Source organism: Dasypus novemcinctus, chromosome 1 (genome assembly GCF_030445035.2).
Source record: "Dasypus novemcinctus isolate mDasNov1 chromosome 1, mDasNov1.1.hap2, whole genome shotgun sequence".
Taxonomy (NCBI): Eukaryota; Metazoa; Chordata; class Mammalia; order Cingulata; family Dasypodidae; genus Dasypus; species Dasypus novemcinctus.
The window spans coordinates 152,602,088-152,629,462 of record NC_080673.1 but is presented as its reverse complement, the minus strand read 5'-3'; the positions used below and the strand labels follow the sequence as shown (position 1 = coordinate 152,629,462).

The window sequence follows — 27,375 nt, the reverse complement described above, 5'->3', positions numbered from 1 at the left end:
CCCCCGCGCCGCGTCACCGGCGTCTCGCCGGGCTCCGGCAGGCTCCAGAGCGGCCTTCCCCACAGCCGGGGGGCGGGCGGCGCCGGCGCCGCGAGCGCGGAAACCGGACGCGCCTGCCATGGCTCCGTGGGTGGGGGCCGACTTCTCCCCGCTGAACCCGCTGCGCGCGCTGTGGTTCACGCTGGCCGCCGCCTTCCTGCTGGCCCTGCTGCTGCAGCTGGTGCCGCCCGGCCTCCTCCCGGGCTGCGCGCTCTTCCAGGACCTGATCCGCTATGGAAAAACCAAGCGTGAGGGGCCACCGCGCCCGGCCGCCTGCCGGGCCTTTGATGTCCCCAAGAGGTAACCGCGCCCCGGGTGCGAGCCCGGGTTGCCAAGGCGCGGAGATCCAGGGGCGCCCGGCTCGCCGGCAGGGGGCGGCAGAGGCGGCGCGGGGCCGGCGCGGACCAGGCCTGGGAGGCCGAGGCGGGCGTCCCCCGCGCGGCGCTGCCCGGGCTTGGCCGCCTGGCCCTGCCCGCGTCGGCTTCGTGACCCTGGGGTCCGAGGGCCCCGAGTGTCCCCGGACACCGAGGTAGCTGAGCCGCGCGCACATCCGAAAGCGCAGGAACGTGAACTTGAGGCGGCACGCAGTCTTGGCCCCGGGGAAATGGCAGCGCATCCAAATCTAGGCCTGGTCACCAGGCGGCAAGTTAAAGTCTCCTTTGTCCCTAGATTGCCCTCTTTTACCTCCCCTGCACCCAGGGACCTATAATCTAACTTGCAGTCGCAGAACTCATCTGTGGAATTGAAGGAGGCCCGCCCTTCGCCCCCTTCAATTTTGTCTCCCCAATTATCTCGCAGGCAGGACAAAGAGCGAGATGCTGGTCATCCCACGGGCGTCACCTCTTTCAGGCACACAGATGCGCTTAACCCGCACCTTGGCAGGTGCCCCTGGACAAGGTGGCCTAAGGTGGCACGTTTTAGGCAGGCACGATCCGGAAGCTCCATTTAACTTTCAGCAGACTGAACCGAGTTTAGATTTGCTCGTGTCTTTCAATGCAAGATTAAATGGTCAGAGATTAAATAATAAGAAATCTTTCTGAAATTGCAAGAACTGTTAAGAGTTTTCTTTTAAATTTGAATTAAGAACATTAGCTGGGAATAGTAAGCAAACACTTTTCTAGACAGTAGGTAAATAGTGTCTTTCAAACTGCCTCTATCTTAAATTGGCATTTAGGAAAGAGTCTGGAGAAATGATACAGTTTCTGACATCGAAACACCTGCATTATTTCTTTTTTTTTTTTTTTAAGATTTTTAAAAATGTTTATTCTCCCCTTAACCTCCCCTCCACCCTCCACCGCCAGTTGTCTGCTCTCTGTGTCCATTCGCTGTGTGTTCTTCTGTGACCCCTTCTGTCCTTATCAGCGGCACCGGGAATCTGTGTCTCTTTTTGTTGTGTCATCTTGTTGTGTCAGCTCTCTGTGTGTGTGGCGCCATTCTTGGGCAGGCTGCACGCCTTGCACGTGGGGCTCCCCTACATGGGAACACCCCTATGTGGCAGGGCACTCCTTGCGCGCATCAGCGCTACTCATGGACCAACTCCACACCGGTCAAGGAGGCCCCGGGGTGGACCCACGGACCTCCCATGTGGTAGGCGGACACCCTATCCATTAGGCCAAGTCCTCTTCCCTGCATTATTTCTTAAAACTCTTAGGTAGTGCAGGCAGCAGAGGTTCGCAGATAGCAGAGGATCTAAGTATAACTCGACTTCTGAAATGTTAATTAATTCCCCACTTTTGACTGTTGGAGAAAGATTTATCAGGTGTTAACAATAAGAAGGGAGAACTGGTTCATTCTGAAGAAATGTCAGGAGACTGAAGCCCTGCAAAGAAGTGGAAGTATGCAAGCCATAATGGGTAAAATCTATTTTTTAGAGGCTCTTTTAAGTGGAAATTACCTGTCACCCTATTTTTAATCAGTTTTCATTATAGTACTTCCTTTTCTACTTTATAGCATTGGCATTCCTAGATTGTCATTTTTTAACATTTCAAAGTGAAGAAAAAATTATTTCTTAGAGAATGTGAGTTCTAGCAACTTATATTCTACATTTTGAAAAATGTGCTAGTGTCCCCCAATGAAAGGGCACCCTTAAAATCCTTGTACTCACCTATTTCTCTGCATCCCATACCCAGCTGTTATTACTCAAGTCTGGCCTTATGTAACAGCCAAGGAAAAAACTTGGTACTTTTCCCTTAGTCATTTCTATAACATTTGGTTGTTTTTGGGTTTCTTGTAATTTCTACTATATTAAGAAATAATTTACGCCTTTTTCTTCTTCCAGAATTCTAGAGTAGAACCTTGCATGATCTTCATGGGAGTTTTTTTTTTTTTTTTTCCTTCTTCTAAATTTAAATAAGCATTCTTTTAGTATTGGAAAAGGTAAGACAAACCCAGGTCAATAATTAAAGCTATTTTTATTGAGACAAAAAAAGGAGCACTTACATCAAAACTGGCAGGTTATCAAAAAATAATTAATACATATATTACTCTTTTAAGTTTGTGCCCCTGTTTGTATGAAATGGGGGTGTGTGGTTAGAGTTGGGTGGAGGTAAGAGTCTATAGCCTATTTTTATGCTTGTCTGTATTTTCCAAATAGTCCTCAGTGACAATATGCTTATCACTTTTATCCAAAAAAAAAACAACAAAAAACAAAATAGAAAACCAATACATGTTGGTGGCTAAGGAGCACAGAGAAAAGATTTTATTGGTCTTTTAGTTGATAGTAAGCACCATTTACTGAGTGTTTTCCTATAAGATGACTAGTAGTGCTGTATGAGCCTTTTCTCATTTAATCCTCTGAACAGGCCCATGAGGGAGATATTATTACTTTCCATTTACAGATGTGCAAACTGGCGTTTAGAAGAGTTGCTTGTCCAGTGGTATAGTACTAGAAGGTGGCATGATAGTCCTTGAACCCCGCCTGTCAAATTTTAGACCCTGAGCTCTTAACCTCTGGTGTGCCTCAGGGTGTAGATTTTCCTCCATTCCAAACTGAGGTATGTGTAAGGGATTAAATGGGAATAGATTTATCCCCAGACTGTGGCATTTAATAATATCTTGGCTAATCCAAATCTGAAAGTAGTCTTAGCCTTGGTCCTTAGATTTAAATATTTTTAAATATTTTTCCTCGTGCAAATGTTAGTACAATTAGGCAGCTGTAAATGGCATTTTTGAACATAAGAGAGAGCTTATGATTTTATTTGGATTTTTTTTCCCCAAGGCAGGCAGGAGTAAAACCTTAAATCTGTTAATGGAATGTTTGTTTCCATTAACCCTGTCTAGTAGATTTGGGGGGGCAGGGGGAGCTGAGTGATAGTTGCTTCTTTTGTGCTCCTTTTGGTTCCCAGAGTTTTGATTTCCCAGAAAGTCTGAATAAATAGGTGACCTAGGACATGGGTCACAATACTCTTGACTTACACAGTGTGTGTGTAAGCACTTCTCCTGTTTCTAAAATTTCAAAGTAGTTCAAATTGCACCAAAGCACCACAATTGACTTGTGCTCTGGAGGCAAAGAGAACTGTTCAGACCTTTCCCACTAGAGTTCAGGGGTTCTTAACCAGGGGTCCAGCGGGCCCAGGGATAAAATTTGGCATGGGGAGGGAGGAGGAAAATTATGTCTATTTTCACTAACCTCTAACTGAAATTTAGCAGTTCCATAATGTACGTTGAATGTAAACAGCAAACCAGAGTGGAATTAACAGTACCTGCACCTTTGTCACAGGTTATTTTCTATTTCATTTTTAAAAAGTGAAGCTATCTCAAAATACTATCTTTTTCATCACCACTTCAGAAATACTTTAGTTATTAAACTTGCTGCTAGATCCTTGTTATTTGATGTATATTGCATATATATTACTATATCACAAATTTGTGTTTTAATAATTTGATACCTGCATTTCTATATAATTGGTTTCCTTTGTAATACCTATTATTTTGTTTTTAATAATATTTTGAGAGGAGAGCTATAGCTGTTACCAACTGCCAAAAGGTTCTGTGACAGAAAAATGTTAAGAACCTCTACTCTAGGCTATAAACTTTCCATGAGAGGTTTGTCTTGTTTGTTACCATATCCCTAGCACAGTGCCTGAGTAAATAAGGCCCTTGGCCAATGTTTTCTTAGTGAATAACAAAAAAAAAAGAGATTTTAGGTTTATTTTGTTTGTTGATTTAATTCTACTACTTACTCTAAGAGTAACTTTAGATGAGATACTTATCTTCTCTTTCATTCATTTATTTAATCATCATGGAGTATTTAATTATGGGCCAGAAGCTCTTCTAAACTCTTTGGAGCTTATGTTCTAGTAAGACAGACAGACAGTAAATATGTAAATGTATAAACAAGCAAGATAATTTCAGATGGTGACAAATGCTTAGAAGAAATCCAGCAGGGTTATTTGATCATGAGTATGAAGGATACGGCAATGCTAGAAAGGATAGTCAGGGAGGGCAGGAGATAAATTCACAGCCAAAGGCAGCCGAAAGCCATTAAAGGCTTTATATGATTTCTTTTTGGAAAGGGTGCCTGGCCATTATGTGGCAGAAACCATACAGGAGGCTGTTAAGGTGGGTCCAGGCAAGAGGTGGTGGTGGTGCGGATTTGAGTGTTAGGGTTGACAGGACTTGCTTGTCTCATAGAGTTGTGGAGATGATATTTAAGCACTTAACATAGGGCTAGCCTCCTAGTCTGAACTCAGTAAGTGCTAGTTCCCTTCTTTGTTTAAGAGCATAACGTCCCTAACTGGGTTTGGCATCAGTCTGGGCAATCAGCAAATCTGTATTAAGTCAGGTCATGACTCCTAAGCTCTAAAACATCCAGTGACTTCCAGTTCAGTAAAAACCCAACACCTTAGGATGGCCCGTAAGACCCTATACGGTCTCATCCCTGCCACCTCACTGAGCTCATCCCCTATAATTTGCTTCCATCTCACTCCAGTCCAGTACCAGCCTCTTTGCTAGTCCTCTCTCCCACCTCAGGGCCTTTGCACTGCCTCCATCTGGAAAACTATTCCCCAAATGGCCAAATGGCTTATACCCTCACCTCCTATAACTTTGCTCAAATACCACTTTCCCAACGAAGCCTTTCCTATCCACCCTTTTTAGTACTAGAATTCTATCCCCAGCATTCCTTTTTCCACTTCCCTACTTTAGTTTTCTCAGTAGCACTTACCACCTGCTGACATGCTATAAAATTTCTTTCCTTTGCTCCTTGAGTATAATTTCCTGAGGGCAGGAATCGGGATCTGTTGTATTTTCTGCTGTGTCCCCAGAACCCAGATCAGTGCCACCTCACAGAAAGCACTCGAAAGTCTGTTACATCAAAGGAGTGCTCATTTGTGTCAAGCCCCGTGTTATTGTAAGGACCACCTTATGCCTGCTCCCAAGAGCCTGGAAAACCAAGCTCAGTGCCAAGGAGAGAAGAAAGACAGTGTCTAAAACAGATGCAAGTGCAATGTTTAGGTCTGCTTATCAAGGCTTGAGCTGCTCTTTGAAAAAGTAAGAGATGGAACTTGGCATTCAGAGTAGAAAATGTGTTCTGCGGAGGAATATTGGGTAACCAAAACAAAAGACAGAATGTACAAAATAGTGAAAAACCAAACAATCTGCCTGTGAACCAAAACAACAACAACAAGAAGGCACAAATAGAATCCAGAAGATGTAGTGTAGCAGCTTATACAAAACACACTTGAGTAATTTGCTTGACTTTAGGTTCAATATAAATCAGGATGTGTAACGTAGAGTCCAGAAAATCAGGTTCAGGCAAGGCTAGGTTACACAAGTAGGAGCACAATGGTATGGTTCTTAACTTCAGAGTCATCGGGACTGAGTCTGGAGCCAAATGCTGCCACTTGCTATGTGACCTGGATTGAGTAACTTAACTTCCCTGAGGCCTAGTTTGCTCAACTGCCACACCAACTTTATAGGATTGTTGTGAAGATGAAATGAAATAAACTTACCTGGCTCTGCTCTATGCCCCATTCCACCACTAGACTATTTATTGTCTACCTAGTTGCCAGAGGGATCATTTTAAAACATTAAGTTATTATTAGCTCAAGTCACTCCTCTGCTCAAATGGCTCCCCATCACACTTAATAAAAGTCTGTGTCCTTGCAATGCCCTTTATCCTCTGCCTAGCCCTCCCAACCACCTTCTACCGCACTTCGCCTTGGTTAACTCCATGCACACCCAGCCTGCACCCATCTCGGAGCCTTTGCAAGTTGTCCCTTCTGCTGCATAGAAAATCCTCCCAGAAAACAAAGGTTTCTTGTTCTCAGTCGCATCCAGAGAGGCTGTCCTTGACTCCCCTCCCACAGTAACCTTCCCAGTACACCCTCTCTGTTCCCTTACCCTGCTGTATCACCACCCAGTATCAAATTAGATGTCTGCAAGTTGAGTTGTCTCCACTGAAGTGTGAGTCTCATCAAGGCAGGGACCGGGTCTGTTTGCTTCCTGCTGTGTCCCTGGCTCCTACAACATTGCCCAGCACATTCTAAGAGGGAAAGAAATAGTTGTGAAAAAAATGAAGGAGGCAAAATGGCAGGCCCAGAGGTTGCTCTGAGAAGCCCGCCCCTCCCCTTTCCTGGTCTACCTGCTCCGTGCTCTGAGACCACACCTGGGCTCAGTTCTGAGAATTGTACCTTCAGCCTTAAAGATCCTGGAGTGCAACCAGAGGCTAGCATTGGAGGAGAGAGATGGGGAGGGCAGGGGGGTGACCCTGAGGCATTGAAGGAGCTTTTTTTTTTTAATATATTTTTTATTTATTTTTAAAAGAGACTTAGATTACATAAAAAGTTACATTAAAAAAATAAGGGATTTCCATATGCCCCACTCCCCACACCTCCTCCCCTTTCCCTGAATGAGTTTTTAAGGAAACTAGGCTCTTAAGCCTGGAGAAGACCAGAAGTGGGAGTAACAGATATAATGGGGTGGCTCTCTTCAAACGGCCTAAGAGCTGTTGCGTGGAATTAAAATTAATCGGCTCAGCATGGCCAGAGAGGGCAGCTCTAGGGATAGCATTTGCTAACCATAGTTGGGAGAAGAAAGTGGGTTGCTGTGGAATGAAGGAAGGGTCAGATTGGATCAGTGTTTTTCAGTCGGAGTCTGTGGGCATGGCCGGGGGCGGGGGGCTGCAAGGTTCTGGATCATCTGGGCCAGCACCTGAATTGATGTTTACTTCTCTTTTGGCTCCGGGTAGTCTTCCCTTAATTGTCATGGACTCAAGAGAAAAGAAGTAGGGAGATTAATGCGCAGGATGCTTTGAAGAAGGGGCAGACCAAATGGCCGCAAGGCACACTGCAGTCAGAAAGGTTTTGAACTGGTTTGCCTGGAGAAGTGGGGAAAGTATAGGTAAACAGACCTCAGAAGAACTTGTGCCATATTAGGGTGATTTCATTTCAGCAAATCATCATTGTCTCTCACATTAAATTACCTTTGTTGAACATTTGAATCTTACTGGTTTTGTTTGTATTTAATGTGTAAATTTGCCATTTGCAAAATGGTAATTGTTAGTTGTATAAATTAAAAGCCTAAGGAGTTAATGCCTGGTTTTATGACTGTAATATTTGTCATGCTATAATAAAAGTCATCTAGGGCAACACAATTTAGAAAAACACTGGCTTAGAAGCCCTATTAAGATGTATTCCAGCTCTGAGAGTGTGATTGTGAAATCTTGTGTAACAGTTGTGTGGCTATTACCGGAGTATTGCTTGAGATTAAGAAATCTTTCACAGATTTGGCTCATGTTAGTACAGTTTAGGTTCTCTGTCTAGGCCTGTGGCCCCTTTCTTGTGGAATTTAAGCCCAATCCTTTTACCCAGAGATGAGAGAGAATGCTAATTGACTCTCCATCTTAGTATAGCAGGGACATCAGTTTCGTTCTTGCTAACCTCAGACAGGCCAGTTTCTTCCTAGTAGTTCATTGGTCTCATCGTTTGAAAAGAACTTTAAAAAAATCTGAACACATGCAGGATTCAAGTTCTATTAAAATGCAAAGCTGTACTTTGGAAATGGGAGAAAGGGATAAGGAAACTAAAAATAATCTTCCTGCACTGCAGGTTAAAGTGGATCTACCCTGATGACTGCCAAAATGGCTTTCTTTTCCAGGTATTTTTCACACTTCTACATCATCTCAGTGGTGTGGAACGGCTTCCTGCTTTGGTGCCTTTGTCAATCTCTCTTCCTGGGAGTGCCTTTTCCAAACTGGCTTCATGGTTTGCTCAGAATTCTTGGCACCGCACATTTCCAAGGTAATGATTCTCCTGGCTAATTATAACCATTACGTCCCTGCTCCTGTCGCGCCTGTCTGCAGGGAAGCGCTTCTCCGCATTTCCTAGCCGTGTCAGGCTCCTCCTCAGGCAGGCCTGGAAAGTGGAGGGTAAGAGCAAAAAGGATTTGCATGGTTCTCAAAGGGATGGCCCCAAGTCCCTCACCGAGATGACGGCAGAGCCGAGAGCACTTGTCTTCTGCTTCTCAGGTGGTGCCGTGCTGTGCTTGTGCCCAGGACTGGCTGTCCTTCTGCTGGTGTTTTTAGTACTGTTGATAAATGCATGAAGAAGTCTTTTTACTTAAGGGCAAAAGCTTTCAGGATCCCTCAGGTTTGCCTTGAAACATTGATCATTTACATGGTTCCAATCCAGAACCATGTCTCAGAACTCCAGAAATTTGACAGAAAAATATTCTTTGGTGAATATATAAAAAGGTTTGTTATGCTGGGGGGCTTTGGTTATATACTAAAACTGATTCAGAATAGCTATTGATCAGATGATTTAAAAAGCCTTTACATTTGCCTCACCGTGCCTCGGATAAAGGATACTTAGAATTGAAGGTGAAACCATAAAGTGGCCTAAATTAAGGTCAGGCAGAGGGTGTGGGGCAGAATTAGAAACAAATGTCCTGGTCCCATCTCTGTTCCTTGTTCCTGCAACCAAACCACTGGCTCCCTAGGAACAATCCTTTTCTGTATAACCAGAAGAACTCGTTGGAAAAAGATGACAGTCAGAAGGGAAAGCCCACGCAAATCCTGTCTGCGACACTCATTTAACTTCACACTCATTTAAACCTTATCTCTTCATTTGTACCAGGGGACTGGTGGTTTGGGTATTTGGAATGCTCATTGTGAGCGGTTTTATTTGGCTGTTTATTTTAACTATTCCTAAAGAGTTAAAACTAAGCTTTAATTTATTTAAAACACAAAACCAGGCTACGCTAATCTACACTGAAAGAAGTCAGGAAAGGGCTTCCTCTTGGGAGGGTGGGGGGCAGGGGGCAGTGACTGGAAGGGAACACAAGGGGGTGCTGGTGTGTTTGGTTCCTTGATCTGAGAACTGGCATGGGTGGGTTTTGTTTGTAAAAATTCATTAAGCTATATCCTCTAACGTGTGAGTATATACATCCGTACATGTATATGCGTGTGTGTGTGCATTACACTCATTACACAGCAGCTAGGTTTTATGGTATTTTAAAAGCCAGTATTTCCCCTGACTTATTTTGGGGGAAGGGGATAAGAGGCCAGTAGGGAGGTAGCTTTAAGACTCATTGTCCCCGCAAAAGCATAATTTGGTTTTTGTTAATGGAAAAAGAAATGCATAACTCTCCCTGTCTCTGTTCCTGTCTCCCTCTCTGCATCTGTGGGTACCTGTGTCTCTTGTCTTCCCTGGTCCCAGGGATCCCATGAGGTGGGGTTGCTTAGAGGTCATCCGGGAACTCCGACAGATCATTTGTGGGACCAGAGACCCACAGAGTGTGGGTTCTGAGTGCACAGACCCCTTTGCACTGTTGTCTTCGCAGTGCTGTCCACACAACCTGGAAGGCTCATGCCTGATGAGTAGAGTCAAGAGATGGGAGTTTGCGCCGGCTCTGACACTAACTTACTCTGTAACCTTGAGCCAATTCCTTGACTTTACTTGGCCTATTTAAAAAAAAAAGAAGGCATGAGACTTGATGACTTCTTGAGCCCTCTCTTAGGTCTAATCTTTAGTATTCTGTTTAACGGCAGGGTAAAGCATGACTTTGGGTTGGTCCTGGGAGAAAGATGCTGAACGTGTTGCATTCTGAATTGTAGGGAGTGAGCTGGTGCTGTCTGCGTTCTTAGTACTAGCGTTTCTGTGGATCCACAGCTTGCGAAGACTCTTTGAGTGCTTCTACGTCAGTGTCTTCTCCAATGCCGTGATCCATGCCGTGCAGTACATTTTTGGACTTGTGTATTATGTCCTCGTTGGCCTAACTGTCCTGAGCCAAGTGCCAATGGATGGCAGGAACGGTGAGTGGTCCCTGCCTTGCTGGGAGCTCATGGGTTTGAGTCACAGGGTGCATGAGGCGTTCTTCAGGCAAAGTACTCTACTACACGTTATGAGAACTCCAAAAGTAGGAGACATGTCCAGTCCATTTTGTATTTGTAGAGTTTAGATTCTAAAAGTAGATTTTAAAAAGTCAACATGTCCAGGAATATGTACATTAACCTTAACTGCTAAAACTTCAGAGATACCGACGTAAGCAGTAAAAATAATAAAGTGTAAAATATTCAGGGGTTTGGGTTTAAGATTAGGAAAGCAGGTTTATGGTTTCCTGAAGGGATGGAAGTTAGTGAAACCATGTGGGTTAGTCTATGGAGAGGAAGGGAGTTTGCTCAAGCATTGACCAGGAAGCAGGGAGCACCCAAGAACAAGAGAAAGGGTCAGCCAAGAAAATTGCCCCACAGAAGTCACCATCACCCCGGAGTACGTGGGGGTGGAAAGGGATTGAGTGTCGGAGAGGAGAAGTATTGGTACGGGGGTAAATCATAGACAACAAGGAGGGGCTGAGCTGGGCTCATGCTGAACACTTAATTTGAAAAGAGAGTTTTGTCCTGTGACTGCCCCATTTTTACAGCTTTTCTTCAAGTGACAGCCTGAGGAGAAAGGACAAAAGAGTAGTGTGGTAAATCGAAATTGTATTCTTAACATTTCTAAGCCCTCACTAGCCAGGAAAGGGGAAGCAAAATCCTGATCTTTGTTCATGAAGAGGAAATGGAGTTGTTTTTTTGGAGTAGGGGATTGTTTTATCTAGAATAATGACTATCATTTTCATGAAAGCACATGCTTATTATGAAGAATTGAAGGCATTTTGGGTGATGGAAATAGGTTTTTAGTGCTGAGGTTAACTTGACCTTGCAGCCTTGGTCTCCATCAGCCCAGACACTGAGTAGTAGGTCTTACATGACTGTTTTCTGTAAGTCCCCGGCTCCATGTGTCCTAAAGCAGCCCTGCCCATCTATGTAAAGTGAGACTGAAGTCTTGATATTTCTAACACTGCCATGAGTTTCTCCTCAGGTTTGATTTCAGCATCTGAGCGCCCTTTGAATGTCCTCTCTCTGCTGCTGTGGTACAACCTAAGGTCTCATTGGCCTGAAGAATAAAGTACAACCTATTGATCATCTTTCTCAACTCATTAATTATTCACCAGTTCTAGACTTTCAGCTCGCATCTTTCCTAATTCCTCTGAATTTAAGCAAGTCCTTTATTCCACTCTGGTCTTTCTGCTATAGCATTCACATTTTCAATTCTCATATCATAGTTTGAGCTGTCATTCCTGGTAAACGGTACTGAGTTTTCCATCCAGAAGAGAATTTCCAAAGCACCTCAGTAATCCACTAGCTTTCAGTCAATTAGTTTCTGTCGGACTTTCTTGTCTCTTCTGCAGTTTCCTCTACTGGCTGGACTCCAACTTCTGCCTCCTCTCCTGTTAAGGCAGGGGGTTTGTGAGCTTGAATTAAAATAAAATTTAAAAAAAACATTATTCCTGTGGGGATGTGTGTGGGGTGTGATGTATTTATTAAGTAATACACAAGATAGGGTGGGCTTAGTAAGGGGTCCATGGTTTTCACCTGACTGGCAAAGGGGTCCGTGGAACTAAAAAGGTTAAGAACCCCTGCGTTAAGGAAAGGCAGCAAAGGCACCCACAAAGATTGCTTTCTAAGACACTCCTTTCTGGAGCTGTTTTCTATTTCACCTACTTGTCCTTCAGAGGGCACCTAGGATCACCTGGGACAACATGGAGAAAGCTGGTGTCAGTAATAGAGAGAGAGAGAATGCACTGGGGCATTTGCCAGCAGCAAGATCTGACCTATGTTCTAGTTATTAACTCCATGAGTTTACACAGTATATTTAGTTCATAATAGCAAAATCATGCAGTATTTGTCCTTTTGTGTCTAGCTTGCTTCATTTAAGATAATGTCCTTCAGATTTGAGCATGTTGTCATATACTTCACGACTTCATTTCTTCTTATAGCTGCATAATATTCCGTCATGTGTAAGTACCACATTTGTTTATCCATTCATAGGTTGATGGGCTCCTGGGTGGTTTCCATCTTTTGTTAGTTGTGAATAATGCTGCTATGAACATTGATGTGCAGATGTCTGTCCATGTCACTGCTCTCAGTTCTGGTTATATAACCAGTAGTGGTATTACCGGGTCATGTGGGAATTCTGTATTCAACTTCTTTAAGAACTGCCACACAGTCCTCCACAGTGGCTGTACCATACTACATTCCCACCAACATTGAATAAGCATTCCTATCTCTCCACATCTTCTCCAACACTTGTAGTTTTCTGTCTCTTTTAATAGTGACCATTCTGATAGGTATGAAATGATATCTTACTGTAGCTTTGATTTGCATTTCCCTAATTGCTAGTTATGTCGAGCATTTTTTCGTGTTTTTTTCACCATTTGTATTTCTTCTTTGGACAAATGTCTATTCAAGTCTTCAAGCAAAAGACTTGAATAGGTCATTTGTCTTTTTATTGTTGAGGTATAGCATCTCTTTATATATCATGGATATGTGATTTCCAAATATTTTCTCCCAAGTCAGCTGCCTTTCACCCTTTTTTTATTAATGTTTACCATTTTATTATAATATTGTTCTTAAAATTTAATAACAAACTGCTTCACCTCTATGATATATTTTACAAATCTCTTTCCTTTCTGTTGTCATCATAGAAAGACATGGGGAGAGCGAATGAGACAAAACTTAGAGATCTCACACTCCTTGGCTTTCTACCTGAATTTAGACACGATAGCCATGGTTTCCATCATCCTTCTGGCTGCCTGCACTGACAATACTTTTTTTTACACAAATCAAGTTTATTGATACATATTAATAAAGCAAAACTCCATCCAAAGTATACTATCAGTGGTATTCGGTATAATCACATAGTTGTGTATTCATCACTTCAGTCATTTTTAGAGCACTTTCATTATTCCAGTAATAATAATAATAATAATAAACAAAAACCAATCAAACAAAGTCATCACCTCTCAGACTCTCTATGCTTCCCCTACTGTACATAGCTGCTATTCTGTTTCCTTCTCTCTAGTTTGTTTGTATTTTTATTTTGCAAAAACAGCCATATATGGAATATCACCCATTTTGTTTTACAAGAGGTTTCACTATGTTTTACAGCCCCATGTTACATTTTTAGCTTTCCTTCTAGTAATATATCTGTCCTTAGGCTTTCCTTCTCAACCACTGTCATACCCATACAATAACACTGCTAGCCACAAGCAGAATGATATGCTCTCACCATTTTCATTCATTTCCAAAGATTTACAAACAACCTTTTAACCAGTTCTGTACAGATTAAGCATCAGCTTTCCATTCTCTACCCTTGTACTATTTTCTGGTGACCTATATTTTAATGATTAATTCCATGAGTTTACATAATAAATTTAGTTCATAGTGGCACAATCATACAGTAGTTTTCCTTTTTTTTTTTTTAAAGATTTATTTATTTATTTAATTAATTTTCCCCCCCCTCCCCTGGTTGTCTGTTCTTGGTGTCTATTTGCTGCGTCTTGTTTCTTTGTCCGCTTCTGTTGTCGTCAGCGGCACAGGAAGTGTGGGCGGCGCCATTCCTGGGCAGGCTGCACTTTCTTTTCACGCTGGGCGGCTCTCCTTACGGGGCGCACTCCTTGCGCGTGGGGCTCACCCACGCGGGGGACACCCTTGCGTGGCACGGCACTCCTTGCGCGCATCAGCGCTGCACATGGCCAGCTCCACACGGGTCAAGGAGGCCCGGGGTTTGAACCGCGGACCTCCCATATGGTAGACGGACGCCCTAACCACTGGGCCAAAGTCCGTTTCCCCAGTAGTTTTCCTTTTGTGTCTGTCTTGCTTCACTCTCAACATAATATCTTCCAGGTTCATCCATGTTGTCATAAGCTTTATGACTTCATTTCTTCTTACTGCTGCATAGTCCATTGTGTGTATATACCACAATTTGTTTATCCGTTCATCAGTTGATGGACACTTGGGTTGTTTCCAACTTTTGGCAATCATTTAACGCTGCTGTGATAATCAGTGTGCAGATGTCCATTTGTGTCACTGCTCTCAGTTCTTCTGGATATACACCCAGTAGTGTTTTGCCAGGTCGCATGGCAAATCTGTATTCAACTTCCTTAGAAATTGCCAAATAGTCCTCCACAGTAGCTGTACCATTTTACATTCCCACCAACAGTGAATGAGTGTTCCTATCTTTCCACATCCTCTCCAACACTTATAGTTTTCTGTCTTTTTAATAGTGGCCATTCTAATAGGTGTGAAATGATATCTCATTGTAGCTTTGATTTGCATATCCCTAATCGCTAGTGATGTTGAACATTTTTTCATGTGCTTTTTCACCATTTGTATTTCTTTGGACAATTGTCTATTCAAATCTTTTGCCCATTTTTTAAATTGGGTCGTTAGTCTTTTTATTATTGAGTTGTAGCATCTCTTTATATATCATGGATACTAACCCTTACCGGATTTGTGATTTCCAAATATTTTCTCCCATTGTGTCAGCTGTCTTGTCATCCTTTTTACAATGTCTTTTGAGGTACAAAAGTGTTTAATTTTGAGGAAGTCCCATTTAGCTATTTTTGTTGTTGTTGCTCATGCTTTTGGTGTAAAATCCAAGTAACTTCCACCTACCACAAGTTGTTGAAGATGTTTCCCTACATTTTCTTCTAGTATTTTTATGGTCCTGGCTTTCATATTTAGGTCTTTGATACATTTTGAGTTGAGTCTTGTATAGGGAGTGAAATAGGGGTCCTTCTCTCATTCTTTTGTTTATGAATGTCCAGTTCTCCCATCGCCGTTTGTTGAAGAGATTGTTTTGTCCTGATAACATGGACTTGAGAGGTTTGTCAAAAATCAGTTGGCCATAGCAAATTCATTTCTGGACTCTCAATTCCATTCTACTGATTGATATGACTATCTTTGTGCTAAACACCATTGCCTCCCTCCAATTTATCCTCCCTGCCCTTCCTCAGATATTTCTCTTGTCTGTCTGCTCATTGTTTGCTCTCCTTCTCTAGGAGGTACTGGGAACCAAACACAGGACCTCCCACATGGTAGGTGAATGCCTCACAGCTTGAGCCACATCCGCTCCCTGTGAGCTGCAGCATCTGCTGGCTTGTGGCACCTGCTCATTTAGGTGTCAGCTCATTGCTGCAGGGTGCCATGTCTAGCTCTTGTTCTGACAGGTGTAGGCATCTGATTGTCTTCTTTAGGAGGCACTGGGGATCAGGACCTCCCAATTGGTAGCGGGTGCCCAAGTAGTTGAGCCACATTTGCTTCCCCACCATGCTGTTTTGACCACCATAGCTTTGTAATATGTTTCAAGATCAGGCAGTGAACTTCCTCCCATGTTGCTCTTCCTTTTTTGAATGCTTTTGGCTATTCAGGTGCACTTTCCCTTCCAAATGAATTTGAAAATTGCCTTTTCTATTTCTGTAAAGTAGGCTGTTGGAATTTTGATTGGTATTACATTGAATCTATAAATCATTTTGGGTTGGATTGACATCTTCCCAATACAAATGTCATTGCATTTGTTTAGGTCTTCTTTGATTTCTAATTTACCATTTGTTTTATAGTTTTCTGAGTATAGATCTATATCTTTGGTTAACTTGATTCCTAGGTATTTGAGTCCTTTCATTGCTATTGTAAATGGATTTTTTCCCCCTGATTTCCTCCTCAGATTTGCATGTTGATCTTGTAGCCTGCCACTTTGCTGAGTACATATATTAGCTCAAGTAACTTTGTTGTAGCCATTTCAGAATTTTCTCAGTATGGGATCATTTCATTCACATATAGTGAGAGTTTTACTTCCTTTTATCCTGTTTGGATGCCTTTTTTTTCCCTTATCTAATTGCTCTAGCTAGAACTTCTAGCACAATATTGAATAACCATGATGACAGGGCACATCCTTGTAATGTTCACTATCTTAGAGAGAAAGCTTTCAACTTTTCCCCATTGAGTATGATGTTGGCTGTGGGTTTTTCATATATGCCTTTTAGCATTTTGAGGAATTTTCCTTCTGTTCCCATCTTTTGAGTTTTTTTTCACCAAGAAAAGATGCTGGATTTTGTCACATGCTTTTTCAGCATTGATCAAGATAATCATGTGGTTTTTTCCCCTGTAATTTGCTGATGTGGTGCTTTATATTAATTGATTTTCTTATATTGAGCCAGCCTTGCATACCAGGAATAAATCCCACTCAGTCATGGTAAATAGTTCTTTTGATATGCTGCTGGATTCCATTTGCAAGTATTTTGTTGAGAATTTTTGTATCTATGTTCATTAGAGAGATTGTTCTGTAATATTCTTTTCTTGTAATATCTTTATCCAGCTTTAATATTAGGATGATGTTGGCTTTATAAAGCCAAGGGTAATTTTCCCTCCGATTCAATTTTTTGGTTAGGATTGGTATTATTCTTCTTGAAATGGTTGGTAGAATTCACTTGTGAATCCATCTGGTCCTGGACTTTTCTATGTTGGGAGATTTTTGATGTTTGATTCAATGTTTTTAAATGTGATTGGTTTGTTAAGTTCTTGTATTTCTTGTAGAGTCAATGTTTGTTGTTTGTGCATTTTTAGGAATTTGTCCACATCATCTAGGTTGTCTAGTTTGTTGGCATATAGTTTCTCATATCATCTTATGATCCTTTTTATTTCTCTGAGGTCAGTCATAACTTCCTCCCTTTTGTTCTGATTTTATTTATTTGTATCTTATCTTTTTTTTTCTTTGTTAGATTAGGTAGGGTTTTGTCAATTTTATTGATCTTTTCAAAGAACCAGCTTTTGGTTTTGTTGATTTTCTCTAATTTTTTGTTCTCAATTTCATTTATTTCTTCTCTAATCTTTATTATTTCTTTCCTTATGCTTGCTTTGGGAATGGCTTGCTAGGTTTTGTTCTGTTTTGCTGGGTTTTTTTTTGTAGTTCCTCCAGTTTGATTAGATCTTTGATTTTAGCTCTTTCTTTTAAAGATGGTCATTTAGGACTATAAATTTCTCTCTTAGCACTCTCTTCACTGTATCCCATCAGATTTGATAAGTTTGTTCTCATTTTCATTTATCTCAATATATTTATTAATTTTTCTTAAAATTTCTTCTTTGACCCACTGAGTGCTTAGTAGTATGTTGTTTAGCCTCCACACATTTGTGAATTTTCCCCTTTCTCATCTATTATTGATTTCCAGTTTCATTCCATTATGATCTGAGATGGCGCTTTATATCATTTCAATTTTTTCATATTTATTGAGACCTGTCTTGGGATGCAACATATGGTATATCTTGGAGAAAGATCCAGTAACACTTGAGAAAAATGTATAACCTGCTGATTTGGAATGCAACATTCTGTATAGGTCGTCATGTCTAGCTTGTTTATCATATTGTTCATGTTCTGTTTCCTTCTGACTAGTTCGATCTAATGATGTGAGTGGTGTATTGAAGTCTCTAACCATTATTGTAGACATATCTATTTTTCTCTTCAGTTTTGCCAGCGTTTCCCTCATATAGTTTGGGGCATCCTGGTTAAATACATAGATATTTATGACCGTTATTTCTTCCTGGTGGATTGTCCCTTTTATTAATATAGAATGGCCTTTTGTATCTCTCATAACTTTTTTGCATTTAAAGTCTGTTTTGTCTCATATTAGTATAGCAACCCCAGTTCTTTTTTGGTTACCGTTTGTGTGGAGTACCTTTTTCCAACTTTTCACTTTCAGCCAGTTTGTATTCCTGGATCTAAGGTGAGTCTCTTTAAGGCAGCATATGGATGGCTCATATTTTTTATCCTTTCTGTTAACCTATATCTTTTGATTGGGAATTTAATCCATTCACATTCAATGATATTACTATAAATGGATTATTTACTTCCACCATTTTATTCATTGGTTTTCATATGTCATGTCTTATTTTATGTCTTTTTACTATTTTGGTTATCCTTTCTGCTAGTCTTGCTTTTTACACTCTCCTCCAAGCCAATCCCTCTTATCTTTTTCTTTTGGGCTGTTAGGCTCCCTTTAATATTTCCTGCAAAGGTGAATTCTTTTTCACAAACTGTCTTAGTTTCTGTTCATTTATGAATGTTTTAAACTCACCTTCATATTTGAAGGACAGAGTTAAAGAATTCTCAGCTGGCAATTTTTCTCTTTTTAGTATCCTAATTATGTTATACCACTGTCTTCTTGCCTCTATGGTTTCTGATGAGAAATCTGCCCTCAGTCTACTAAGTGTCCCTTGTATGTGATGGTTTACTTCTCCCTTGCTGCTCTCTGAATTTTTCTTTATAGTTAACATTTGACATTCCACATAACATATGTCTTGGAATGGGTCTATCTGAATTTATTCTGATTGAACTTCTTAGACATGTCACTTCCTTTCTTTCATGAGAGTTGAGAAATTTTCAGCCATTATTTCCTCAAATACTCTTTCTGCCTCTTTTCAAAAACTTTCACTTCTCCTTCTGAAACTCCCATGACACATATGTTGTTGGGTTTCATGTTATCATTCAACTCCATGAGCCCCTGCTCAATTTTTTCCATTCTTTTCTGTTTTTTCTCTCTTCATTGCACTTGTTCTGCTTTCAGTATCATTTTGAGTCTGCTGTTGTATGCCTCTAACTTGTTTTTTTATCTCACCTACTATGTCTTTATTACCATTAGCTGTTATTTTTGTATTTAGGTTTTCAAATTCTTCTTTGTGCTTGCTCAGTTTCTTCTTGATGTCCTTTAAATCTTTTTTTTTAAAGATTTATTTATTTATTTATTTATTTATTTCTCTTCCCTTCCCCACCACCCCGGTTGTCTGTTCTCTGTGTCTATTTGCTGCGTCTTCTTTGTCCGCTTCTGTTGTTGTCAGCAGCACCAGGAATCTATTTTTCTTTTTGTTGTGTCATCTTGCTGTGTCAGCTCTCCGGGTGTGCGGCACCATTCCTGGGCAGGCTGCACTTCCTTTCACACTCGGCGGCTCTCCTTATGGGGTGCGCTTCTTGCGCGTGGGGCTCCCCTTTGTGGGGGGACACCCCTGCGTGGCACGGCACTCCTTGCGCGCATCAGCGTTGCGCATGGGCCAGCTCCACACAGGTCAAGGAGGCCTGGGGTTTGAACCGCAGACCTCCCATGTGGTAGGCGGACACCCTAACCACTGGGCCAAGTCCGCCCCCTCCTTTAACTCTTTATCTATTTTGTCTTTCAACTCATTTATTTGATTTTGGAAATTTGTGTGAACCTCACTGATTAGTTGTCTCAAATCCTGTGTCTAATCTAGGGCTTTGATATATTCTTCATTGGGCTATGTCTGTCTTCCATTTTATTAATATGGCTTGTAATTTTTTACTGATGTTTAGGCATCTGATTTAGATGGTGAGTTTACTCTGATGCTCAATTTCTCTCTCTTTCATAGGGATTTAGTGACCAGAGGCTGTGTGTTACTGCCTGTTCTGGGTCTTTAGAATTGCCTCTGTTAGTTGCTCAGATCTGAGCCATGGACCAAGTACTGGAATGCAGACCCATTTTCAAGGACTTGGGGATGGAGGCTATAATGGCAGGAAAAAGCCTTTCTTACTTTTAATTTCCTCTCATGCACTTCCTTGGTCCACCAGCAGGTGGCGATCTTCAGCAGCCGACTCCATTCAAAGCCGGGTTGGAGTGTGTTTGCTGCAACAGCAACCAGATCAATATGGCAGAGGTTCCTGCCTGGACGCTCTTCAGAGACTCTCGATTCAAACTTTCTCAGAGGCTGTTCTCTGACCTTTGCTGGCACCTCCCTTTTCCTGGACAGGAAATAATTCCACTTCCCTCTGCCTTCTTAACAACCAGTCTGGGTCAGTAGGGAGGTTAACTGAGAGGGTTGGATCTCTTTAGTCCTGTGCCATCTTCCAAGGCAAACAGTATTGCATCCCCACCTGGCCTGGAATTGCTTGTGGGACACAGCGGACCAGATTTGCTGGCCAAAAGCTGAATCAGCCTTAGGCTGCATCCCCCTCTCTCCGTTTCCTGGAGAGGGGGATCCCTGCGGCCCCCTCTGTCAGTAGCAGCTAGCTAGAGGCCAGAGAGTACAAATCGCCTGCTTGTTGGTGGAGGAAGGGTGCCAGTGACTGCAGCTACAGCTTCTACTATGGTCTTTCCACTGAGATTCTTTTCCCGTGCCCCTCTCTCTTCTGGGTGGAGTCCAGCCTTCCCCTGGTGTCCTAAATCCAGGCCATTTCTGCCTGTCTCTAGCTATTTTTCTGGGAAAGAAATGAGTCCCGTGTCTCTCTAATCTGCCATCTTCCCTGAAGTCCTCTAGATTTACTCATAGGTTCTGTTTCCCTCATAGTTAATTTCCCTGCATTTAGAGAACATGAGATGACAGGGATTTGAACCATCCAACACTTGCTTTAACTTTTAACCTTATAATGATTTGCCTTTAAAGTCTTTCAGATTTAAAACAGTATTTTTAATATTTTATTTTTAGCTTGTAAAAATACAACCTTTTAATAAAATGACGAAGTCTAGTAAACATTAAAAGACTATGATAGATTATTTATATAGAACAAGATTTTAAAGGGAATTAATGTTGGTCGATTCTCATGAGCCATTAGCTGGGTATCCATATGGAATAGAATGATCCTTTGGTTGTCTTACTTGCATCAACTTCGTAGGGACTCACTCCCTCTTGGCTCCAGGGCCTCAGGCCCTTCTGGGTTGTCAGTGGGCAACTTTGTTGCTTCAGTAAAGACCCTGACTAGCCTGACTGCTTCCTTCTAATCATAGGGAAGTCCATTTGCTTTTCTGATGCCAGCACTTTGCTCTTCAGGTCATTAGAAGGCCAGCAGTCTTTTCTTTTTCCTGGTAGCCAGAGAAAAAAGAGGAAGATGGTACTTTGGGTGATTCTACTCCTGAAACTAAATCTCTCTGGTTAGGTCTCTCTAATCAGAAAGGAAAACTGTTTTACTTTTTCATGTAAACCTTACATTTCTCCTCTTTTGCAAAGCCACACTCCTATCCTTTTACAAGAGTGATTTCCTTCTTGGGCCAGAGCTATTATAATCTGCCTTCAGGGTCTCCCCGAGGATGGTAGCTCAGGGAGCAATTTCTTTAGAAAGTATTTTCCTGCCAGTAGAACACAAGGAAGAAAACTTAAAACCCAGCTTAGATACAGAAACAAAGTCTCATTACACAAGTATAGCTCCCAAGAGGAAAAGATAGACCTGACCCTGACACTGGAAGCATTTGAAGCAGGAGAACTTGGCAATGTGAAATTCTCTGCCGAGGGCCCCTGAAGCTGCCACGGCTGAGGAGCCTGGCTCCTTTGTGGTGATCTCCCCTCTGTACTGAGAAAATTCTATCAGGATAATTTCCCAGCTATCAGGAACAGACCAAGTGGATAATCATGTTCTACTACTAAGTGACTGGATGATTTTTTAAAAATTCCCTGAACCTCTGTGTTTTTGCTGAGTTGACTAATAATTCTTCTATCTGTAGTCTATGTAATAGGGAAAAATCTACTGATGCAAGCACGGTGGTTCCATATCCTTGGAATGATGATGTTCATCTGGTCCTCAGTCCATCAGTATAAGTGCCACGTAATTCTCGGCAACCTCAGGAAAAATAAAGCAGGTGAGGTACCTTTTCAAGCCTCTGCACATGGATTTTAACCCCCAGAAGCTAGTTGTCCCCTGTTCCTTCATTTTTTTTTTTTTCCTTCCTGACCTAATTAGTTGTCTTATTTATCATATACTTGTTTTGGGGAAGATACCTCTTGGGTCTTCATCTACCCATCTGTAAAACAAGAGCGTTGCACTGAAAGACCTCTCTGGTTCCATCTAACCCTGACATTCTGTGAGTCTCTTTTGTGCCCACCTGTTGGGCCTGCACTGCACAGATGTGTCTGATCAGCATCTGAGAGCTACTAGTGTTACCATGCTGAGTCAGGGTCATCCCAGCCAAAGCAAAAAAGCTTGATGTGTTAGTTAACTTGTGTTCATTTATCACAGGTACAGTTTTGTTTTGCTTTTTAATTAGGCATTTTGAAAATATTAGAAATGGAGTTGATAATATTTACCATTTATCGAGTGCTTATTTTGTGCTAGTCCCTCTTCTGAGTGCTTTACATACAGCTTCACAGTACCCACATGAGATGGATACAACCATTATCCTCATTTTACAGATGAGGAAAGTGAGGCACGTTACACAGTTGTTATACCAATTATCATTGATTGTACACTTTGGGTGAATCGTATGCTTTATTAATATGTATCAATAAAATTGATTTGTTTAAAAAAAAAAAGTTACACAGCCGGTAAGTGGTAGAGCCAGGCTGAGAGCCCATGCATTACTGGCTTGGAGGACTGATGGAACAGTCGATAGTGTCACCTAGAAGGTGACTTTTTAAAAAATATATATATTTTTAGAGAAGTTGCAGACTTACAAAACAATCATGCAAATGTGCAGTATTTCCATAGAATACACCTCCACCAACAGATTATTGTTGTGGGAACATTTGTTACAGATTATGAGATAACATCACCAGACTATTACCACTAATAATGATTTATAGTGTACATTTGGTATATTTTTTCCATTCTCCCTTGTTATTAACACAGTACTTCTTTGACCTTGAATATCACAATATTGCTGTTAACTATAGTCCATAGGTTACATTAATTGTATTTTTCCCATGTGTCTCCATAGTCTTACCAAGGAAGGTGACTTTTTTAATCTGTAGTTGATTGACCACGGAAGTGTGATTGGGATAGTTGTTTGCACACAGGTGTGTGAAACTTTTCTAAATAAGAGTTTTAATAAATGATTTGGGAAATGAGGTGGTAAAATGTTCTTTTCAGATTTATGCTAATGAAGTATTCTTTTCAATTTCAGGAGTGGTCATTCACTGTAACCACAGAATCCCTTTTGGAGACTGGTTTGAATATGTTTCTTCCCCTAACTATTTAGCAGAACTGATGATCTACATTTCCATGGCTGTCACCTTTGGGCTCCACAATTTAACCTGGTGGCTAGTGGTGACATATGTCTTCTTCAGCCAAGCCCTGGCTGCTTTTCTCAGCCACAAATTTTACAAAAGCAAGTTTGTTTCCTACCCAAAGCATAGGAAAGCTTTCCTACCATTTTTGTTTTAAGATAACCTAAATCACGAAGAGCATAAACTAGATGACAGTTTTAATTCCTGAGGAAAGCAACGTCTAGAAACCAAAGTACAGTTTGTCAGAACTGTTTGAACTCTTTTCCATTTTTATACCCAGAAATCGTCACAGGATGAGCAAAGCAATACCCCTTGAGAAAATGATTCTTCAAAGTGTCTTCAAAGAGGAAATACTTCTGACAGATCTGGGATTGCTTGAGATGCTTTATAAAAACAAACCATCTGAAGATAAGTAGGTGAAATTCTTTCAAGTTGCTTCAGAAGCAAACTAACCAAAGTAAACGGCTTCAAATATAAAACACATACACAAAAGAATAGATAAAATAATCTGGGGCTATGATATTCTATTAGGAAAAAATGAACTAGACTCCATAATAAGTAAAATAGTCAGTGCTACATAACAGCTTCAGTTCAATAAATAAGCAAAATGGCCTTTGAAAATAACAACAATATGTAATTTCACACCAATGGTTTCAGAAAAAGTTATTTGTTAGAATTACTTTATCCTTTCACATATTACCACAAAGATCTCCAGTGTTATGTAGTATCAGTAGTCATTTCCACTCATTTCCTCCTCACATCATAGCCTAACAGAAAGTTTTGAAGCCTCTTTTATTTAATACTTTGAAATCCCTTTCAACGGGGTACCTTGTAAATGAAAGCATATGAAAATAAAATATTTTTTTATATTTATGTATAAAAAGCCTTCAGTGAATAGAACTGATTTACACTCTGGATCAGGTAATGCTATAAGCATCATTCATATGTAATTATTCAAATTAGATTAATGTCTGCCTGACTTTATTTTAGTTATAGGATGACTCTGAAGATATTTAGGAATAAAATTTATACTTAAAAAGCTATGTTAAAGAAAATCCTAGGCATTTCCCATGATTAAATCAAAGGGCAATAAACGCATGGTGTGAAAGAAGACAAACAAAATATGAAAAATAATACCATTGCCTGAGCAGCACAGCAAAAAATGCATATATGACTGCATAAGATTTTCTGGTTTATTGGCTAAGGTATTCACTTTATTCCTTTTATGCAGATTTCATATTAAAATCTAGATAGTGAAAGTTTTACACAATATTAACACAATATAGGGAAGGTAACTTGTTATTAATCAGATACATATCAAATACACCGTGTAGGAATATCCCCACACACCCCCATCCGTGAAGTAAAAAACCAAGACTGCTAAACTGAGATTCTTTTTAACCCAACTTTAAGTATATGCACATTCTAAAGTTATATTACGATAATTCTGATGTAGCATTTTCTTTGCCATCAAACACCATTTAACTAAGGTTAATATTTTGCTCAGTCTGTTCAAATAAATGATATAGTCATTTCACTTATTTAAAATTCGCCATCCTCAGGACCAAGACTCAGGAATAAAAACTATTTCTACTTTGGAAACATAAGCCATATCGTAGTTTGGTCTTAATTTCCACACGAATAGAATTTTAATGGCAAATTATTTGGGAAAAAAATTGTATTTTACTTTATCATGCTATTTATACATAGGTTAGACTGGGGATTTGGTTAATGGTTTCTAATTTCATTGTACTTTTAAATGGAGTATCCTGGGTGAGGAACCGTATCAGGGACGGTGAGAAAGCCTTCCAGCTTCCCAGCCTCAGCTCCTGCTCCCTGCACAGGCATGCACACACTCCTTGTTCTCATACTTTCTCATTCCTATCCTTTCCCGAGCACTGCATTTCTAGCTGAAAATAAAAGAGGAAGTAGTGATGTCATTAAAGGGGTTGAGAACAAAACACAGTAGCATGGCCTTGGTGAAAGCTTAACTGATGGAAAATAATTGAGAAGGTCCTGTGCTTGAAAAACCAGAATCATCTTTGTTTTGTTTTGTTTTGTTTTTGTTAGTGAAAATATTCCATGTGCCTAAAGCAAAAGCACTGCAGAGTCTGTAAATTCTTCCCACAAGCCAGTGGGTGGAGATCCTTGATTTTTCTCTTAGTTGAATAGCTTTACTCTTCATTCTCTTACCTTGAAGCTAAGAGAAATCATACCAATCTACCTCATAGCAACATTCCTTGGATTAACTACTCACTGCATACGTATGCTGAAAATAGACTGTTTTTGTTGTATCCAAGTTAACTGTACGCTCAATTTATATACCAACATTTGCTTATGGTGAGCATGGATTATTTTGGCTTCACAAAGCTGTGTTTTTTATTATGTTTTTAATTCAATGAGTGGTTATTGCTAGATATTTCTATATGCAATTTCATAGATACTCAATATAAAGATGACTGTAAACATTTGCATAAATAAAAATAAGTGAAAAATCAAGAACCACTGATAAATAATATATCTTAAACTGAATGGATATATTAAAGAAGACCTTAAAATAGTGAATCAGCAAGTCGATTTTTTTTTTGATTCCTGTAACCTATTTAACCAATGTCTGCTCACTCTTTCACATCAGAAAAATCATTCACCTGGCTTGTATAAACATTTTGCATTAGTCTAACCTTCCAACATTTTTTCTGATAAATGGACAAGAAGCAGTGGAGGTGGCAGGTTCAATAAATAATGTAGATGACTCATATTTTATTGTTTTCATCAAATAGTCATGATCTCCTGTATTCAATCATCTAAATAAAAACTATATTAAAGAGCTACTCTATGCATATAATTGAGAAAGTATAATATTGGGCCTCTTCCTTCAGAAAGACTGAACACTTGAAGTAAGAGAAAATTCTAGAAGGGATTTCCAAACAAAAGGACAGTTCCTCCTAACTCCAGTTCTCATCCCACCTGTGCTGTCTTCATCAGGACCTCACTGACTTTCACAGCACCTTTCTGCTAATTCCAAAGGTGACATTCTAGGAAACAGCGCATGACAGCAGGCCAGATACCTTTAAGGACACAAAAGGCTGGTGATGGGAATGCATCTTCATGAGCAGAGCTGGAGCTGGATCTCAGCCCCACTTGCCCCCTCAGCCTGCTCTTCTTTGTGCAGTGTACACACTGTACAGCCTTCCACAAAGACCCTGTTCCTCATGCTGCCTCCATGCCTGCAGATTCTGTTCACTCTTGAAAAAGCAAGATTTGATCTTATGGAACCATCATTAAGAGAGACCATAAGAACAATCTAGGATAATTTACTACTAGGAAGTATTGCATGCAAAACACCTGTCAAAAAAAAAAAAAAAAACCTGTTCTTACACATGCAAAAAAAAAGTTTGGTTGTTAGCAGGGAACTGACGCTCAAACAGTAGAATGTTGGCTCAGATGCTAAAATGCAGCCCCCAAATATAGAAAATTGTTTTTCTTCCTTTCTGACTACCAAAACCTGTTTTGCCAGCCCGCTCTTCTAACACTTCCAACTCCTTCAAACTACTGGAATCTCCAATCTATTAATCTTCTCCTGGTTTCCTTGTCCTTCACCTCTCATAAGTCGTCTTCTTACCCCACTTAAATTCCAAGTAAATCATTATTCATTCACATAGACCCTCAAATCTCTTGTCTCCTTTCATTATATTTTTCTAATTGATTAGCAAACCATGACCCTGGTAATTCAGTTCTCCTCCTTTCATGCTTGCACCTATGCAGCTGAACTGTGGCAGGAGAAATACAACCCACTACTGTCTCACTTTAAATTCATTAACCTCGAGTGACCTTTAATGTTTGATCATACTAAGATTCCCAAGTCCATTCACTCTCTCAGTCTCCTGACTATTTTGCATCATCTCTGTCCTCCAAAAAGTTACTGAAAAAGAACTTACACAGGTTTCCACAGCCACCTCCATCCATCTGTAGCCTCTGTACCCATGTGCTCTACTTTCCCTCTTGTTATTTTGTTGAAGGATACTTTTTTTAAAAGAAGGCAAAATCATGCTCCTCATAAAAATATGAAAGGAGCACATGCC

General features: G+C 40.7%; 1 protein-coding gene across 1 annotated transcript; it reads left to right on the top strand.

Annotated features, from left to right (window-relative positions):
- SRD5A3 (steroid 5 alpha-reductase 3) lies at nt 1-26,124 on the top strand. Its single transcript, XM_004460598.5, has 5 exons — nt 1-339; nt 8,137-8,279; nt 10,094-10,291; nt 21,796-21,930; nt 23,191-26,124. The coding sequence occupies exons 1-5, from the start codon at nt 119-121 to the stop codon at nt 23,448-23,450; spliced, it is 957 nt and encodes a 318-aa protein (XP_004460655.1). The 5' UTR covers nt 1-118; the 3' UTR covers nt 23,451-26,124.
- The last annotated feature ends 1,251 nt before the right edge of the window (nt 26,125-27,375 follow it).

Coding starts and splice junctions, on each gene's coding strand:
- SRD5A3 (XM_004460598.5), top strand. CDS start 119: ATGGCTCCGTGGGTGGGGGCCGACTTCTCCCCGCTGAACCCGCTGCGC. Junction 340..8,136: donor GCCTTTGATGTCCCCAAGAG/GTAACCGCGCCC, acceptor TTTCTTTTCCAG/GTATTTTTCACACTTCTACA. Junction 21,931..23,190: donor CCTCAGGAAAAATAAAGCAG/GTGAGGTACCTT, acceptor TTTCAATTTCAG/GAGTGGTCATTCACTGTAAC.